This window comes from Coffea arabica, chromosome 10e, assembly GCF_036785885.1.
Source record: "Coffea arabica cultivar ET-39 chromosome 10e, Coffea Arabica ET-39 HiFi, whole genome shotgun sequence".
NCBI classification, from domain to species: Eukaryota; Viridiplantae; Streptophyta; class Magnoliopsida; order Gentianales; family Rubiaceae; genus Coffea; species Coffea arabica.
The window spans coordinates 3,323,337-3,342,218 of record NC_092328.1 but is presented as its reverse complement, the minus strand read 5'-3'; the positions used below and the strand labels follow the sequence as shown (position 1 = coordinate 3,342,218).

General features: G+C 37.3%; 5 protein-coding genes across 6 annotated transcripts; 1 reads left to right on the top strand and 4 right to left on the bottom strand.

Annotated features, from left to right (window-relative positions):
* Positions 1-369: 369 nt before the first annotated feature.
* Positions 370-2,203, bottom strand: LOC113712025 (photosystem I chlorophyll a/b-binding protein 5, chloroplastic). The gene is made up of 6 exons (XM_027235300.2): positions 1,933-2,203; positions 1,695-1,827; positions 1,330-1,442; positions 1,114-1,218; positions 876-964; positions 370-660 (listed from the first exon to the last, which is right to left on the bottom strand). Exons 1-6 carry the CDS (start codon positions 2,154-2,156, stop codon positions 518-520), a joined length of 807 nt encoding a protein of 268 aa, XP_027091101.1. The 5' UTR covers positions 2,157-2,203; the 3' UTR covers positions 370-517.
* A 568-nt stretch (positions 2,204-2,771) lies between these two features.
* On the bottom strand, positions 2,772-6,457 carry LOC113712022 (protein CYPRO4). Its single transcript, XM_027235298.2, has 2 exons — positions 4,660-6,457; positions 2,772-3,172 (listed from the first exon to the last, which is right to left on the bottom strand). Exons 1-2 carry the CDS (start codon positions 6,313-6,315, stop codon positions 2,882-2,884), a joined length of 1,947 nt encoding a protein of 648 aa, XP_027091099.1. The 5' UTR covers positions 6,316-6,457; the 3' UTR covers positions 2,772-2,881.
* Positions 6,458-7,472: 1,015 nt separating this feature from the next.
* LOC113712023 (alpha-amylase-like) lies at positions 7,473-9,347 on the bottom strand. The gene is made up of 4 exons (XM_027235299.2): positions 9,105-9,347; positions 8,876-9,008; positions 7,929-8,734; positions 7,473-7,836 (listed from the first exon to the last, which is right to left on the bottom strand). The coding sequence occupies exons 1-4, from the start codon at positions 9,195-9,197 to the stop codon at positions 7,582-7,584; spliced, it is 1,287 nt and encodes a 428-aa protein (XP_027091100.1). The 5' UTR covers positions 9,198-9,347; the 3' UTR covers positions 7,473-7,581.
* Positions 9,348-11,448: 2,101 nt separating this feature from the next.
* LOC113712026 (sterol carrier protein 2) lies at positions 11,449-13,204 on the bottom strand. The gene is made up of 5 exons (XM_027235301.2): positions 13,064-13,204; positions 12,726-12,895; positions 12,523-12,583; positions 11,994-12,096; positions 11,449-11,898 (listed from the first exon to the last, which is right to left on the bottom strand). The coding sequence occupies exons 2-5, from the start codon at positions 12,861-12,863 to the stop codon at positions 11,817-11,819; spliced, it is 384 nt and encodes a 127-aa protein (XP_027091102.1). The 5' UTR covers positions 12,864-12,895; positions 13,064-13,204; the 3' UTR covers positions 11,449-11,816.
* Positions 13,205-16,124: 2,920 nt separating this feature from the next.
* On the top strand, positions 16,125-18,882 carry LOC113712756 (thioredoxin-like 4, chloroplastic). 2 transcript variants are annotated; one of them, XM_027236310.2, is made up of 4 exons: positions 16,138-16,307; positions 17,276-17,919; positions 18,205-18,258; positions 18,536-18,882. In XM_027236310.2, exons 2-4 carry the CDS (start codon positions 17,452-17,454, stop codon positions 18,677-18,679), a joined length of 666 nt encoding a protein of 221 aa, XP_027092111.1. In that variant the 5' UTR covers positions 16,138-16,307; positions 17,276-17,451; the 3' UTR covers positions 18,680-18,882. The 2 variants fall into 2 exon arrangements, with proteins under 2 accessions (XP_027092112.1, XP_027092111.1); XM_027236311.2 differs by lacking the exon at positions 18,205-18,258 and having other exon boundaries at positions 16,125-16,307.

Genomic DNA, 18,882 nt, shown 5'->3' with positions numbered 1-18,882 from the left:
TGCAATTGTACGAATTATTGTGGCATCTGATGTTATTCCAAAGGATTTTTGAAGTGTTCAGTTTCTCGTTTGGTGAGTAACCTATACATTGGAAGCATTAGGCGCTGCTTTTACTATTTTAAAGCATTCAGTTAAGATCTTCTCATTTTGTCTTCAAACTTTTGTCTAGGAATCGATTGATCTCAAGGCTTTTGATCTAGATTGCATGGAACACCTCATCACCTGATGACTGCTAAAAAGAAATTTCGCTGGCAGGTCCAATGACCTTGCCTTCAGTCAATCTGCTGCAGCACATACATTTTCTTTTGATATTTGTGTCTTGCATTTTTGTTTTTAAGAGTTCAAACTTATACACGTTCACTGCTCAAATCAAAAGAAAATCAGCTTCATTATGTGGCGCTAAATGATAGCCCACATTTCAATTCCAAACCGAAAAGATTAAACAAAAAAAAGGGGGGGGGGGGGGGTGGGGGGGGGGACTACACAGACACGCAGTGGGCTTTACATTTGACTGAAATCAAGAACCAGAACCAGCAAGTGTTTGAATAATGGTTTTATGCCATGGATCTGAAAGATGTTCCACGAGATTATCGATAGGGCCAGCATGAGTCACGGAAGCTTGAACAAAAAATCCTAGCATTGCCACCATAGCTAGCCTTCCTGCAGAAAAGACACTCATTTTTTACGTGGATTGCATCATGGTAAACAGGAAAAGTATCTTGGGGGAGGCTTGGGTTGGGTTGGGCGGTTTGTGAGCATGGCATGTAAGTGATAGATCTCATATTCGAACTCTCCTACTGACACTAAAGAAAAAAAATTAGTATCTAGGAAGGAAGAGGAATCGTGGAATTTTATATTATGCTAAATAAGTTAACCATTTTTTATCTCTTTGAGCTTCCAGTCATGAGCATTCTTTATGTCCTTAGCAATGCCAAGAGGATTCAACAAAGGGCCACCTGGGTACCTGCTCAAACAGCAGAAAACGATGACCACTTAAAATCTCAAGGACTACAACGTCAAATTCTAAGTGGTTCTCAAGCACAATAGATTCTAGCCATGACGGAAGAATTTTGAAGTAACAAGTGAAAATGCAATAGTCTGGAAGAGTTTTACCCTGGTTCAAGGCCTTCAAGTGCAGTTTCTAACCCAAAGAAAGTTCCCTCCTTGGCTTGAGATCCAGGGTTTTTGAAATCCATATATCTCTTTGTTTCAACGAACCTGAGAAAAACATGAAGGTAGGAGAAAATAAGTAGTTTCTTTCATAAAGATTTCAATTCCAATTGCAGCCTTGCAATTGAGTCACTGGCATTGTGGATTAAGTCAAAATACCCCATTAGTATTAGCTGAACGATCAACAGTGATCTGGTACTAGCAAAATCAAATTTTGTCGCACCAGCTTCATACCAAACTGGCAAGTTTCTTATTCCTGTTACACGAAGCAACTGCAGCAGGAAAATGGAGGACGAGCAAGAGTTTCAAAAGCTAGCACCAACGCTAACAGATCAAAACATCATTGGGAAGATTGTATTATACATTTGTGAATGCTATCAAGTGTAGATCAAACTTAATAACACTAAAAAACAGATTCGAATATCTAAGCTAATAAAGCAAAGCAATTGTGAAGCAATGAAGTGCCAGATACAAAGAACAAAGAGTGGAGATTCGGAGTTTGCAGTCCAGTATCACTAACGTACATCAGTTACAAGAATTCCGGCAACTCCAGCCATAGCAAAGCGAGAATGAACCAGTTCTGCCTGTACATACCACTTCAAGCTTTCGGGGTCCTCCCCAAGCCCCAGTGGATCAAACCCAAAATCTCCAGCAAGTCTGCAAAACAGCATTATGTACTACAGGAAATGGACAAAGACACACCACATGCAGACTAGGGATTCTATACCAATATTGGATAGATAGAACAAGAAATGGGCTCACGTTCCATCAAGATAAGGTGGAGGTTCAAGCCCCGGGAGCCACGTGGGGCGTTTCTCAGCTCGAACTACTACAGTTTGGAGGTGACTGAGAGAAGGTCCTACTCCTTTTGCAGGCCAGCTTGTATCAGTAATAGCTAATGAACTTCTTCGTGAACTCTTTGCAGAAACGGAAGAAGATGCATTGAATGCCAGAATTTGGGAGCCTCTACTCAAAGCAATATCCATCTTTGTCTTTCTATTTTGTGGCCCAGATAACAACAGGAAGGGGCCAAAGTTTTAGGGCATATAGTTCACTGCTTGACAAAGAGAAGATAGCACGGCCCCACTTATCCTTTTTCACTGAAACCATTGGCTTGGTGTACAATGGAATTATCAAACCACGCATCCAAGAATTCAGATAGAAGCCATACATTTGTATATGCCAAGCTCATTTTCAGACCAGAATTCCGAACTTTTAACGTTTTACAAAATAAGACTGCCATGTCAATTATGAAACAGGATGCATCAGCAAAAACCATGGTATAGAAATAAAAAAATATTATCAATCTTTATAATGTGGAGGCAGGAAGTGGAATTACCTAGAACTCAAGCTTGAAAATAATAGCAATATCTTCACCTCATAGAGGAATCTGAAGTTTGGTTGCAGGAGAAGTGAAAATAAGAACGGAAATTATAATATATCCTTACAAATTAAATTCAGAGAGTACATGGTCATAAATTTCAAATACTCCTATCTAATACTTTTGCCAGTTCTACAACAACAATAAGGTTGCCTTCATCGAAGACCGCTTTCAACATGATCTTACTAAAACTTAGGAAAAGTACAAATGAAAGGTGAAATTCTGCAACAGCGTTGCGTGCTTAGTGAGAACAACGCAGAGGATACTGAGACGTTCAGGAGAACACACAGACATTGAATAAATGTGGACACATCCAAACAAGAGCTTTGTTTAGAGGTTCAAGCGCCGGCTGGATATGCTGAATGAACTGACTTTCAAGGGGGTTGCAACCACCAACGGAGCTTCAGGGGAGTCGCTAACAGCAAACTTCTCATGCATGAAGCGACTATCCACAATCGAATCATTCTTTAAAACTATCTTGTAGCAGTAGCAGCTCTTCAAGCCAACTTGATTTTGGTAACATTCATGAGAACCATCCTTAACCTGTTGGAAGTTCCATATAACACTAAACTTGCCAACAGTAGCAACCAAATGGCGCTCCTGCTTCCCGTTCTCTGTCACCTGAGAAATGCATGTGAAAAAGGACTTAATCGCAATGGAAATGGGGTTCAAATAGTAGAATGAATAATAGAAGAATGAAATCTCCTTGTGAACACGATTTACTGTCTTGCCTAGTTAGAAACGATTAAAACTCTGAACACAAAAATGGAGAATTGACATGTGATTAGTAGTTAACCTGAAAATGGAGTGCTTAAAGTTTTAATCCAAAAAGTACTTAAAGTTTTAATCAAAAACTCTTTTTAATATATATTTATCGACAATGTCAAAGTCAAAAATAGACCTGCAACTACCCACACAATATCTTCATTTTATCCACATGATACTCATGGAATAACCTTTCTTTGAAGCATAAATGCAGTTCATTGATTTGGTTTCATAATTGATTGAGCTTAAGTCTTGTACAAGTATACTTAACTATTAGAAAGACAATATGAGGGATAAAGTTAAAAAAACTCTGAGGGAAATAAAACTACAAAATACCAAGTTTGCGTTGATTGATCATAGCAGATATCAAGAGTAATCAAATTTGACAGGCAAAAGTTCTAGTTCCTCTCTCACACAAATAGAATGTGCACAACAATTGTATGTGGTGTGTATGAATACATGGGAACATACATCTATTAAAACTGGAAATCAGTTTCCATCCATTGAAACTTTAGACAATAAAAAAGAGTAGGATTGCAGAAGTATTCTGATCTACAATAACATTATAACATTGCCAGGAAAAGACAACGTTCATGTAAACTTCACAGAAAGCTAAAAAGAGACAAACGTTTTCACTGCCTTTCAGTTTTTCTTGTCAACTACATTTTAGATTATACATTGCAACTACACAAAATATGCAATAGGTTTTATACCACAGCTAAACATAAATAAGACAGTGTAAAGACACGATTAGCAGAATGGCCTCCATATTCTTATTGCCAACTGCATTTTAGATTGCGGATCGCAAGTACACAAAATATGACATAACATTTATACTATGTTTACAGGCAAACATAAGTAAGACAGAGTGAAGACATGATTAATGGAATAGCCAACATATATCTCTCTGTTTTTTTACCTCTATTGAATGGACATACCCAAAATGAGCTTGAACATCACCTTTTCATGAACTCAAAAACGGAAGATTCAAGATCCTATCCATGCATATATTGAAAAATCAAGGCAACTACAACATGTTAATCTATTATGACAGTTGGAATTTCAAGTTCAACAATATGAGAAAGTGATTGACTTTTCAAATTAATAGTTTCCGTGAGTAATAATATCGCATAACTAACTACAAGCAAGGAAAAGCTAATAATAGGAGTATACAGTTACCATGTAAAACATAAGCAACAACAGGCTCTTTGAGCGGACCAAGCAGTTCACTCTTATACTATCATATATGAGCAAATTAGGCAAACAATAACTCTTTCTGAACCAAGACACAAAAGTAATCATCTAAGCAGGCAGCACAATATGGAGAAAATCAAAAGGAATACCCAAGAGAATTGAGCATTGCGAAATTTGTTGTTCACTCCTGCCATGTGTGAATCCAAAGGAGTGAGCTTTAACAATCTTGGAGCTGAGATCCTATTCCCCATACGACCAGAGAAACCGGTCTTGGTCTTCCCATCCTTGTCAGTGAATAGACTGCATATGAGAATCAAATAGGTGTCAGTTGTCCCTAATATCCACTTCCCGTCAAAGGTCACGTCCACATGAGTAATCGGAGAACCAAGCCCTGGAAATGCAGTCTTCGCCTGCCTCATAGAATTGATAGAGTACAGTCTAATCTTCCCATCAAGTGATCCAACCACGATTGATCCATCACCAGTACTTGCAAAGCAGTTAAAATTAGTCCCTCTCGAAAACTGATGCCCTTGAGCCCAGTTCAATACAGGTGTACTTTCATTTGCAAGATTCTGCACCATACCATTTCGATCACGCATATCCCACCTACACAATCTGTTATCGTCCAATCCCAAAAAAGTAGAGCCAGTGGGATCCATTTGAGCTCCTTTACTATCATTAGTAATGTCCCTCATTGTGATATCAGTTCCATCCTTCCCAAACTTCCACTCAGTGACAATCTTTCCTGTCTCAATATCCAACTGATGTAACCCTCTTGTATGAGGCTTACCATCAGTCATTGGACTCATGAGAAGCATATTAGTTTCAGCTCTCATTAGCACAGCTTTCCTAGGGGTTGAATGAGCTATACCATTTGAAAAGCTCCCATTAGACCTTCCATTGTCAAAATTCACATAGACCCCTTTTCCTTGAATCCCATGACTATAATTCCTCACGACCTGAACCCCCGTATCGCTTACTAAGAAACTATTATCCAAAGCACCCAATGCCAAACTCTGAATTGCCCCACAATTGGGAGCTGCCTCCTCAAATTCCTCTGTCAAATCATTTCCATCCCTCAATGGAGTTTTCAAAGCTGATTGAGGGGTCTTAAAGAAACTATCTTCTGCATCATCCCACATCGAATCATCAGCTTTTTCAGGCTTTGCCCAACCGATAAAATCCTTCCCATAAACCTTAACCTTATTCTCATCATTAGCTTCGTAACCATAAGTATTCTCGAACAAATAGTCTTGAAATTTGTCAAAAAATGAGTTATAATCTTCTTCACTATAAAACTTCACAGCCCAAACCCCATTAGCCACAAAGTCAACCCGCCTCTGATCCTTAATCGCCTTCAATTGCAAATTCTGATCAATCTTGACCCGGATTTTTGACCCAATTTTCAAAATCCACCAGGAATTCTCCTCGCATTCTTCATCCTCTTCTTCGTCCGAGCCATTTTCGCTGTGGGTTTTGACAAAGCAATAAGTGGCAGATTTTTCAGCTACAGCCCATTTGGAATTAGACGTGTTGCCGCCGACGTGGATGAAGAGTTTGACGGCGTTCTTACGGGTCGGGTCGGACTCCTTGCTATAGTTGTTGTTGTACTTGAGCTTGAGAGCTTTGAGCTTGGCTTCAACATGATCCAAAGAGGATGGGGTTTTGGGCTCGAAGGACGATGGCGTTTTAGCGTCTTCGAAGTTGTCTTCGTCTTCCTCTCGGTGGGCTTCTGGGGTTTGTGATTCGGAGTCGGAGTCGGAGTCTGAGAGATCCAGGTCTTCACGGCTGTGATTGGCCCCCATTATGCTTGAGAAACGATCCCGTTTGCTGGTTGGTTCACAGAGACGGCGAGAAAGAGATTGGATTGCAAAACAGGTATGCGGCGTCACCCGGCCCGGTGCTGACCACTGAGTAGTATTACTATACTGCAGTCCGCAGTACTATAACTATCTGAGCGGGAGTTTGAAATTTTGAAACGATGACCCAAAGGGGGCAAACCGGCCAAGGCAATCATTCGCAATGTCGTCGTTTTCAGCTCTTTTTCACGCTACTATTTATTTTTGTTTTATCCTAGCTAGTGGGCAAAGGAATTAATTATGAGATTTTTTTTTTTTTTTATTAAAGTTGGTAGGAAGACTTGGGATAAATACAATAACAGTAAATAAGTATGGTAGTAGCAGTTATTTCAATGTACGAGTGCGGGAGTGATATATAATAGTTGCAGTAGTTACATAAACATGAGAGTGCAGAGTATGGATGTAGTGATTATTGTATATTTATTATTCTATCATCTAAAAATTCTCTAAGATTTAACTAGTTTTTCACTTTATCTCCTAATATTATTATTTTTTTTTTCACTTTACCCCCTAAATCATTGGTTAACTCTAACGTTGCGCATTACAGGTATGTTAAAAACCTCTCGGGGTTAATTCTAATAAATCCTCTGATATCACCTTTTTTTTTTCTTAATTTGTTTCTAAAACCATTAGTCAACTTCATTTTCTTTTTGTATATTCAAGATGAATAATAGTGTTTAAAAAATCAATATCCCTAGCATAATAATGAAATTTATTATATATTCATGGATATATGTCTCGATAAATTTTATCCCCATGATAGAGGAGAAAAAATTTAGATAGAGGAGAACGTATCGCTCATTTCACATGATAAGGAGAAAAAATTATTAGAGCAATATGAAAATATTTTGAAAGGTCCATAGATTAGGTTTGTTTTTGACTTTTAATCAGCCACTGCGCGCTTCTCCTCTTCATTTTCAACCGGCTTCTTAAATTCAGCGGGGGCTCCTATAACTATAAGCAGCTACTAGCCTTTTCACTTACCGGTAAAGGGACTGCTACTTGTAGCGTCCAGTGTACCAGTGAATAGGCCAAAACGGGGGCTTTGATTGAATGCAAATGAAAGAAGAATTGGAATTTCCTCCTACTTGAAAGATTGAAGATTAGCAATTATGACCTTCTTCATTATTTTCCAGATTAGCAATTAGACGTCGTAGTACATATCAAACACTCTATTGGTTGGTTTATACATCATACCAATAGTGACCAAATTCATGCTTTTCTCTCCCAGACAGCATAGTCGTTCCCAGAAGTTGAAACCTGGTAATTTGGGGGAATAAGATTACCAAGATCAAGCTTTGGCCCAATCTTGACAATGATTTTGTCATCAACCTTTGCCACGTAAAGATCAGAATCTGAGGCCAAAATCTGCACTTTACTGGTTGCTGTAATCCCATTCCTGATCCTCAGGGTAGATAATTTAGTGATCCCATCCTTCAGTCCCCAGTCGAACAAGTGGTCGTAGAACTACCAAAGAGAGAGCAACTTCTTGTGTTAGAGAAAACAAAAGGCCATAAATTCTACCAGTATTCATCCTTGTATTAGTATTTAGCACTTACCAGAGATGGAATTCCAGGATGGGTGAGAATGTAGGCATATCCTTGCACCACTTTGTCTGATGGGAATGGCCAAAGCTTCTGAGTAGAGCCAGTATCATGATTATCAATAAAGGTGACGGCATTTTGAGGCAAAATCCCAATCAGTCCTGGGGGATTTCCATTGGAATCTTTCAATCTCCACAGCTCCCCCTGTACCGCAACCTGAAGAATCCCTTTGGTAGTAAAATCAAATGCAGTTACAGCTCCACCCCCATTTTGGACCCACTGGGCTAATCTATTCCTGTGACCATCCTGGTTGTAATCCGGCTTTCCATCCTGCCCGTAGGAAAGGGAATCCCACAGTTCCCCTACTGCAAAGCCAGGTTTAGTGTTTTGCATATAAATTTTGGTGATGCTCGGGGCATACCCCCTGACAAAATCAAAACGCCAACCATCGAATCCAATATCAGACTTGAGCCAGTTCATCCAGTCCGATAACTCCCTCTGTATTCTTGAATTGAGATGATCAATGTCAGGAGCACCCCCAAAACCATCTCCAGTATCAGGATTCCCAGTTCCATCAGAATACTGAACATCATCTTTGCAAATGCAGGACGGTCCCCAATCAAGACGGTCATCAGGAGTCCCTCCCTCGAAGATGCAGTAAATTCCTCTGCTATCTTGTTTATCAGCACATCTGTGGTTTATGACTATATCAGCCACACATTTTATCCCTTTGTCATGGAAAGCCTTGATCAACGTTTTCAATTGTTGTTTGTTCCCATACTTGGATGCATCAAGATCATACAACCTCCCTGGCATATATCCTGCAAAAATTAATGGAGGAAGAAAACAGAATTTTTTTAGAGCTCCTCATCCCACAAAATTAATATCCCAAATATCATCTCCTGCATTAATATATACGGAAGCAAAAGGAAAAAAGAAAGGACTTGAAGGTATAATCTAACCTTGAGGTGCCACAGAATGAGAAGGTGGGGGTAACCAAACATGAGTGACCCCAGCACTGGCTAAGTCTGAAATCTCGTTCAGGAGGAAGTTGTACCATCCACCTTGCTTGTTGCTAGATTCCCAATTGAACCCCTGAATTCAAATGAAAGAAACTAGTAGTAAGGACTAAGGATGCATATATATATATATGAAAGAAACAAGCTGTGTTAGCAGAGAAATCATTTGTACCTGAAACAACAACGTTTGAGCTGCGACGTTAGGGAAAAAGCGTACACCGGCAATAAGAAAGAAATAAGCTAAAGAAATCATAAGATTCTTCATGGGGTGGATGCAATACAGAACTAAGACCTGCAGGTCCTTCAATGAAACATGGATTGATGACCGTGTATATATAGAAGATTTTCCACTTTGCTATTGACTAAACTGCTAAAGGTGTATATGGAATGAAATCTGAAACATGGATGCAAGGATGAGGATTGAGGACCGTGTATATATAGAAGATTTTCCACTTATTTGTTGGCTAAACAGGTAAAGGCGTGCGTACATGGAATGAAATGATGCCGATGAACTTGAATTCTTTGCTTGAAATATCATGCGCACAAAAAATGGAAAAGTAGCCATCTGTTCACACTGATAACGCCCGGGAACATTGTGAAACTAAGTAGGATTAGAGCAGGAGTTTTCTACAAAACGTCTGTGTTTTTGTCTGTTTATCTTGTTGGATTGGATGTTAAGTGCGTGACGTACGTCAAGTCTCAAGACTCATCCCGCAGGGCTACTTGACCAAGTATTATATGCAGCCGGACAAACTTTCTTGAAAAGATGCGCTCCTAACTCCGGTTGATTTATTTCATCCGAGACCCACTACCAGTCAGGCTCCTCTTGATATTCTTCGTGGACTTGATGAATTTATACCAGAGAATATGGCAAACAACAGTTATTCAGAGCTCACCCTTCCGTCTCATTTCCCATTCTACGTATTTAACTAGTCTTGTAATCCATTTCACATACTGCACTAACCTTTTCTCATTGTGTGGCCACGACCCTTCTGTTTTCCTTCTTTCTTCCAGGATCCCAACACCAAAGAGAAGAAAAAAGGGATGAGAGGACAAAGCTAATTTACAGCGTGCAAACTCTGCAACTCATTATTTATTGACATCCTATTCCGTTTGGATTGCATTTTCTGTCATTTTTCATGAAAACATTACTGTAACGATTTGATGTATGAGAAGAAAAAAGATAATAAGGAAATGTGATCACGAAAAACAACGCAATTTTTTTTTGACAGAAAATGGCCATCCAAACAGGCTGACAATGTACCTGACCAAATTGAGCCAGTCACCTAACCCAAACCCAGCACATGTTCACCGTGTAACAGCAGTCTTTAGGTATAGGATGATAGGCTTTTGGAATCTACTGTCTTATCACAGGAGAACAAAAATTTGTAGCCGGATCAAGTCTTGACGCCACTAGCCCTGCACCCAAGTGTAATTCTTTTGACAATTGTGTTTGCTTCCCAAATTGTAGCCTGACCTTCCACTTCCACCGTGGCCAGAATTAATTCCCTTCTTTGTCATGACATGTATGATTCCACGTATGACTTAATCACGGTTTTCTAGGCTAGGCACAGTACTTATTAATTTCTATTATCAAGCTGTTCTGGATTTAAAAGATAAAAGGGACATTTTACAGTCCAAGAACTCGACTGAAGCCCTGACAGGCTGTGATCCCCAAACCATAAGAACAATAAAACAAAAGAAAGCAAGAAAAAATTAATTGAGCACCAACACAGAAGAAGCCTTCAGTGCTAACGTGACTCTAGACAGCTCGTCAAATTTAATTATCATCTCTCCTACTATAGTGAACGACATAAACCAGTTCCAAGGTATGTGACCAAATTAACTCCTCCTAAAAGGACCAGTCAATTTGCTCGGCAAGCTGATCTTTATCTTCAATTGTAACCTTAAATAAAATATCAAGTTCTCTGCATTATAAACAGAAGAGACAGCTCAAATTCACCGATGGTCTCTCAGTTAAGAAGTCATTTCCATTTCCTGGAGAATGAATACCATTATGGCAATGCATTGCAGCTTCAGCCTATATTCAATGGTAGGAATGCAGAAGATGAAACTTACTTCCTGCTAGAATGCCTTTACTCACGGTAATTTATGAGAAAGTTGATAAATAATTAAAAAAATAACAACAGATCAAATTGCAAGTATAAAAAAAAAGAGACTTATATTTTAAAGAAAAAAGGGTTGCCTACTAAAGGAACACCCTCAAACAAAGAGATTTATAGTTTAAAGAAAAAAGGATTGCCTGTAAAGGAACACCCAAGCAAAAGATTACCAGTTTCCCCTCTGACTTTACTTTTGTTGTCCTAACAATGTTCCGATTCTAAGAAAAAGAAAGAGCAGTAGGCCAACATAGTATACAAGATATGATTAATCCAGCAAGGAATGGAATAAATCAGGCCACACATCATCAAGTACAGAAAACAATCACCAATTTTCTGGTATATTGAAATACCAATGAACATTCTCTAGCAACAGCTTTCTGTAACTTTCCTTCCTTTTCCACCAAAATTCTTAATAAGCAAAGCATGTATGCTTCAAAGCCTAGACTAAACCAGAAGAACTTACAAAAGGGTACTCAGCGCCAGAAATTTATTTTCTTCACATCCAAGTGAAGACTAAACCATGAAGCATGCAATAATAGCATTCACATGATAAATGTGTCATAAATTTTCTATTTGAAATTCTGAAGCAAGTTACACAGTAAAGAGGAGCCCTTTTGTAAGAGAAATTGGCCTAGCAATTGAACTAGTTTTTGTTTTCCACCACATGCTTGCACAATGCTGAAGAGTAACAACTTGAAACACTGAGGCAAGGGAATACAAGAGCTCAGCTTATCATCAGAATTAACCAATCATCAATCTCATCACATCTTTGCAGGCTTTGGAAAAATGTCTGGTGTAAACTTCTGTGCCGCACTAATGCTTCCCTTGATCTTCATGGCCCCTCTGTACAACAGAGTTAAAGAAAAAGCACCATCAAGAGTTCCAATCATTGCACAATCCTTAACGGTCAACAATAAGTAGTAGCAAAATTTTCCCACCTCATAAAAGCAATTTGGGGATTCATCTTTCCAGCGGCAATCTTGATAAAATCATTGTCAGTGAAAGAAAAAGTCGCATCTGGTTTTCCATCCTCATATGTCCCTATATACCCAAAAACAGGAAATAATCGAAATAAATTAGCCAAATGCAAATTATAAAAGGGAACACAAATCTCACAAACTCCAATCTTGTTTGCAAAAATTGGATCTTAATCTCCACTTTTGTATCATGTTGGGGGATCAGATGCTAAATATCAGTAAGAGTCAGGCTATGATCAATATATCTATGCAACGTTACCATAAATTTAAATAATGAGGTCCAGCATATAGTTAGATCACTCAAATTGACTTGAAGCTATAGAACAGTACAGTGTACAGTATACTACTCCTACGTGTGGAATTTTTTCAATTTACAAACAAAATGGAAGTAAAGTAAGGAAATTGAGAATTCAGTCTAGCCCAATTCTTGCAAATTAAGGAAATTAAATTAGAAAACTTGAAAACCAGGAAAAAAAAATAAAGCTCAAACCTTTCTTAACTTCTCCTTTCTTGAGATCAACAACATAAGATTCCTCATTGAATCCAAGTTTCTGCAATCCAAAAAGACATTAAAACAAAAAAAAAAAAAAAACCCAATTAACCAAATGGGTGAAAAAGCAAAAAAACAAAAGCCAGATGCAAACATAATAGAAAGCAGGAGTTTTGTCTTTCGCAGGGGGAAGAAAAACGGACCTTAGGGGCAATATTAAGCTGGTAAACAAGGCCAATTTTCTTGGTGAGGGCTTTACCGGCGTCAGTTGTGAGGTGGATCTTCATTTGCTCCATCAGGGCGTCGGACTTGAGCTGGACCGATTTCTCGTCGGAAGCCATGTCCTCTTCAGCAGCCCCCACCGGTTTTTCGCCTGAAATAAGCCGAGGATGATGATGTAGCTAGAATAGCCGAATTTAAAAAAAAAAAAACAAAAAGACACGAAATTGGCAAAGAAGAAGTGGGGATTTTATAGCGTGTGATGGCGGATGAAATATTGAAGCTCGGGCCAATTTCAGCAGTTTTCTTTCTGAATTATTACTGCAGTATGCTAGAAGATCGACAACACACGCAATCCAAGAAGGTACGTCGACGGAGGTGTAAGACGACGCTTGCGTACGAAATTGATCTGCTTACTGCTACTGGCAATATATTAAAACATATGGACAGACAGACAGGTACGACTGGTCCAACAAGCCCACTTTGTGGTTTACTGTTTAATATATGGGATAATTTCAGAAATCTCCCTGAAATATCAATTTTTGTGTTTAGATTGTATTTTTCTAGATTTTTTTTGTAAAAAAATTACAGTAAAGATTTAATATATGTAAGGTAGAAAGGTGATTAAAAAATGTATTAAAAATTACTATCCAAACAAGGCATTAGTTTTCTTGAGATTTTCAAAATCTTACTTAGGCCCCTTCGAATTGACATTTTAATAACATTGTCAACCCTCCTGATCAAAAGTAATATTAGAAAATTCATGTTTAAGGAGAAAGACTATTTTAGTGTCCTTGATACCCTTAGACTATAAAAAAAATGAACAATTTTACAAACCAAAGAAAAAGTACTAAATTGAAACCATCTCAAAAGTGAAAAGATGAAAGTTGATAATGATTTATGTTACTGTCAATAGTTACTTCTACAGGCGAGAGAAATAGTAAAAGCAAATACTATTATTTAAACTATTTCTACAAATAAAATCCTCAATAGTGTTGAAAACAATTAGTATGTAAAACTCATACATTTTAGCAAAAAAACTCAACAATAGATGAAATTCAACTGTAATATCATACAAAGAATATACTCAAACTAGACTAACTTTTATATGAGTGCGAAAGATGAAAATTTTATTATAAAAATGAAAAGCCAGAATTTGAAAACCAACAGGGTCTGGAGTTTCATTACTTAATTTCTCTCTAGCTCTACATGAATAGGAGCAAATAAATAAATAATAGATAAACATAGTTGTTAAACACAAAAAAGGGGAAAAAAAAGAATCTGTAGCTATTTTTCTCCAAATGTGTTAAATATTTCATGGATTAAATCCTATATTTCATTGACATTTACAATTCAATTATATAAAAATATATATATATATATGTGAGTGTGTGTGAATATATTTATGTGTGTATAAACATTGTTAAAGCACGAAATTTAAAGAAAGAAAAACAAGTTTAGAAAATTTAAATATAAGGGTATTATTGACAATTCTTCACCTTTAATATTAGCATATGATTCCACCCTCATTTGAGGGTGCTAAGTAGGGATGGCAATGGGGGCGGGTACCCACCCCGTGGGGGGCTAACGAGGAGGGGGTTGGGGGTGGGGGTGGGGGAATTTTTCCCCTCCTGCTTAGAAACGGCACTCCCCTGCCCCGCCACCTGCTTTAAAAAAATAAATATATAAAATATATATGTATATAATTATATATAATATATAATTTAATTAATTACAAACTTATGATAATGATATTATTAGTTATATGTATTATATAATGTCTACTAGTATATATAATATAATTGATATTATTAATTATACTAATAATTATATATGGGTACTAATACAAGTTATTAATTGGTTATGGGGCGGGGCGGGGGACCCCTCTCCCATCCCCCGCCCCGCTGCACCTATCTATTTAATTGTTTTCTTTTGCTATCTTTTTCCTTCCGAAGAGGGGCAGGCTGCTTCCCTAAAAGTTCATGGTCAAGATTTGTCACAAAAAAAAAAATGTAAGATCTAGATTTCATTTTATATTTCGTTTTTCATATCATGTGTGAAGCACACAAAATTTTGTTCTATAATTATACGTTATTGAAAGTGAGTTACGCCGTGTGTAGATAGAGTTATGTAGTGTGCATTTTACACAAAATTATCCTGAACGGATTTCCTGATAATCGTTTGAGCCCCTTATCCCCTTCGTTTCTCTTCTTTCACGAAAACCAAAGGTTTTTGCAACAATTGTTAGAACAATAAGTGATATGTAAGTAGTGCACTCATCTGGTCCGGTGATGATTTAGTCCCTTCGGGAATACCCCAAAACCTCTTCAGGCCCTCCCCTTCCCATAGTGTAAGAAGCTATCGTATTGACCAAAAAAGAAAAGTAGGAGAGTCTCATGCTCATTGGTAATTTTAGATGAATTAGCAGTATATACATATATATAAACATAATGGTTACAAATCACAATATTACTATTCGATTGTGACGTTTTCTTGATTTTTCAAGCATCATGCTAAAGAGCATGAGATTTCTTGACATTTACAATCCACATATGGATCGCATGCATCATAGACTACCTCAAATGGGAGTGATAAGTGCTCTCTATAAAGTAAATCGAATTAGAGGTGCAAACAAGTCAAGTCGATTCGAGTTTTGATTTAATCGACTCTAGTCTTCAGTTAATTTTATAAAGCTCGAGCTCGATGAGTTCAAAATATCAAATTCGAACTCGAGTTTAAAAAATAAAAAAAATTATAATTATTTTATTTTTAAAAAATAAAAAATAATTATTTTTTAAAAATAATTTTTCTTAATAAATAATAAAATAATAAGAATATATATGAAATTGTACTATTAAAATAAAAAATAAATATGTAATCGAACTTGCAAACGAGTTTAATGTTTTTGAACTCGAGCTCGAGTTGAACTCGTATTCAAGCCGCTTGCGAGCGGCTCGATTTGTATACAGCCTTAAACCGAATATTAAAATTTTGATTGTCTCATGGAGCTACGAAAGTTCCTAGTGTTAGTATACTGTTTGTTTGAATATAATTTTATTTGTAAAATTAATATTTGGTTGGCTCATAAATATATTTTTAATTATTTTTATTTTTTAATCATTTTCTTATCTTATATATATTATATTACAAAACATATATAATATTTTTTTAAAATATTATTTCAAATAATATCCTATCCAAATAGCTCGTGGCAACGAGTAATGGTAATGTCCAGTATTCAGTTGAAAGAAACGTAACTCTTGCTTCTACCACAAAAGGAGGAAAAAAAAGGGCGGTCAAAAGAAACATTCGTGGGATTGATTGAGAAAACAAGTACAAACGAGGTGGCAAATTGCAAAATAGACTTTCCAAGCATTGTCTGATTGACTAGCCATTGCACCAGTAGTTGAAATTACAACGTGCAACTGTGCAAGTGATATTGGCCAATCGTATTTATCTTATCCGAAAACAAAAATAAAGAACAAATAGTAAACAATTTCTGGTAATCAAGTACTGCTACTCCTTTGTTGATCTCGCGCGCAAACTTTAAAGGAGAGATAGAACTGGTAAGTGGTAATTTCTGCTCAAATCTATTATTTTCTCTCGGCTGTTTTCTGCAGTGGTTTTTATATCGAGTTCGAGCTTTATTTGCTAGACCCTGTTATGCTTGTTTGTATTGAACATTTGAACTGATGCTTTTGCCTGGTAAATTGATGAAAAGAGAAATGGGGCTGGACGTTGATGTTTCTTGATGCTATAAGTGGATTAAACTGGCTTCAGTTTTGATGAATCGCATGCATAGTGGAGCTTACATGAAACCCATCTTGTTTCTACTTTGATAATTGCAGTCTTCATTCATATCTTCATGTGCAAGACCACAAGATTGCTTTTGTATGAGAGCCAACGTGTTATGTTTCTGTTTTGAACTCTGATGGCAAAAATATCGCCCAAGGGTCTAAAATTTAAGGGGACGGATATAATTGAAACTTAGCATTTCCTGCTGTTTAGACGTTATTCTGACCTAAAATCATTATGTTTTGTGCAATATGTTATGCAATGAAATTGCTATCAATCAAAAAGAAGATTAATATACTCGCAGATATGCGATGCAAGGATAGAAGTTATAGAGTTCCAAATGCGAACTGCTTTAGAACTGATGGGGCTGCATATGTGAATGTGACCATTTGTACGAGTCTAATCTTGTTCTGCTGTCTCTCCATTTTCTTGTACTTTTTTACGTGAAGGAAAACTTAGTTTGTACTACTATTTATATTTCTGCTCGGTTTTCCCAACGCGAAATTACGCTTGATAGTCTACTTTTTTCTGTCAATATGGTACCATTTGTTTCACTTTTCTAACTATGCAAACTAGCTGCATTCTTGTATTCCCCCTAAAAAATTTTCAGCCGTGGTAGGTTATATATCTTCTTCGTACTTTTGTCTTTGAAACCTCCTTAATTGGCCAGACCAATGGTATTGCTTGAGCATGATGTGATTCATGGTCAACTGCTTGATTTTTGTTATTTCTCTGAAAGGTACCTGCATGTTAAAAAATCTGGAAGCAAGTTAAAAGATGAAGCATATAACGGGTGCTGATCTGCCAGCTGCCAGGCATGACTAAAGTTTCGGGAGGCCAAAGGATTCCCTCAAGAAAACTTCACCTGTTGGATGAATTGTACGGTTCTTTTTCGAAGAATTGCTGTATGCTGCCATGCAAAAGCTGGGAGTGTTTTGCCAGGCTGTCTCTTCGAGTTCTGGTGGGCAACCTCACAGGCATCTAATAAGAGCAATTCAAATTGTTTCCAATCCATTATTAGAGAGGAAAATTGCAGAATTATGTGCTATGAATCCAAGATTTTCATGTAGACATACAGATTTGGTCCTATCGACCCCAAATAGCACGATTCGATCTATAAAAACCAAGGCTGCAACTAGTGAAAATGATGAAGAATTATCTGATGAAGATGATGAGCTTTGCCCTGTTGATTGTGTGAAGGAATTCCAAACCAATGAAGAATTCTTCCAAATCCTTGAAAAGGCCGAGAAAACAAATACTTTAGTTGTTGTAGACTTCTACCGGACTTCTTGTGGCAGTTGCAAGTACATAGAGCAAGGTTTTGCTAAATTATGCAAGGGATCTGGTGATCAAGAGGCACCAGTTATATTCTTGAAGCACAATGTGAGCATTTTTTTCAACCTCGTAGTTTATTTTGTTTTACTTGATTTCAAAAGGTAGAGAACATTGTTGATAAACATGAAAGATGCTTACCAGCTATATAGATGCTTAGTATCTATAACTTGAGAATACATTTTGCACGTTAATGCTGCTTCCAATAAGTTTAGAAAAAGTAAGTGTTTAGTTTTTTGAGAAAAGGTCAAAATCTGTAAGCAACAGCATGAATATTTTGCATTTTTCTATCCAATTCAATCAAATTAGAGTACTTATTTGTGATAGCTTCTGCAGGTAATAAATGAATATGATGACGAATCTGAGGTTGCTGAACGACTGCGAATAAGGGTATATTGTTTTAAGACAGTTTTCTTGTAATTCTGAGTTTGGATGTGAACTTAGTAGTTGGAAGCATCAAATCAGGTTTAAAACATTTCAGTTACATTTGCCACTAGTGTTGAAAAATCTAAGGACAAACAAAGCTTGTTCATCTTTGTTTGAGGGAACATTATGATTACATTCAACTGCATCATTATCCAAAATGGAAAATTTCACATCTCTCCTTGCAGTTGGAGCACTTTACCATCCGCAAACTTCTCTAATAGCCTTCATCTATTTCATGCAGTCAGTGCCCCTTTTCCACTTTTACAAGAATGGAACGCTGTTGGAGGCCTTTGCAACCAGAGACAAAGAAAGGATACTGGCAGCCATTCTTAAATACACCAGTGCGCCTAGTGAAGATGCTTTAGCTAATCTGGGTAGGCTCTGAAAACATACTTTCACATGTGCATATTGGTATCCATATCTGGGCACAAGAAGACTCCTATACTTTTCTTGTTACCCGCTACAGCTGCAACATTATATTTCAGAGTCTTGTATTTGTAAGGTAAATAGTGTAGGAGGCAAAGTGAATCTCTAATCTACTTGCGTATTCTGCCTGGAAAATAAAGCAACAGCCTATTTGTTCTGCTA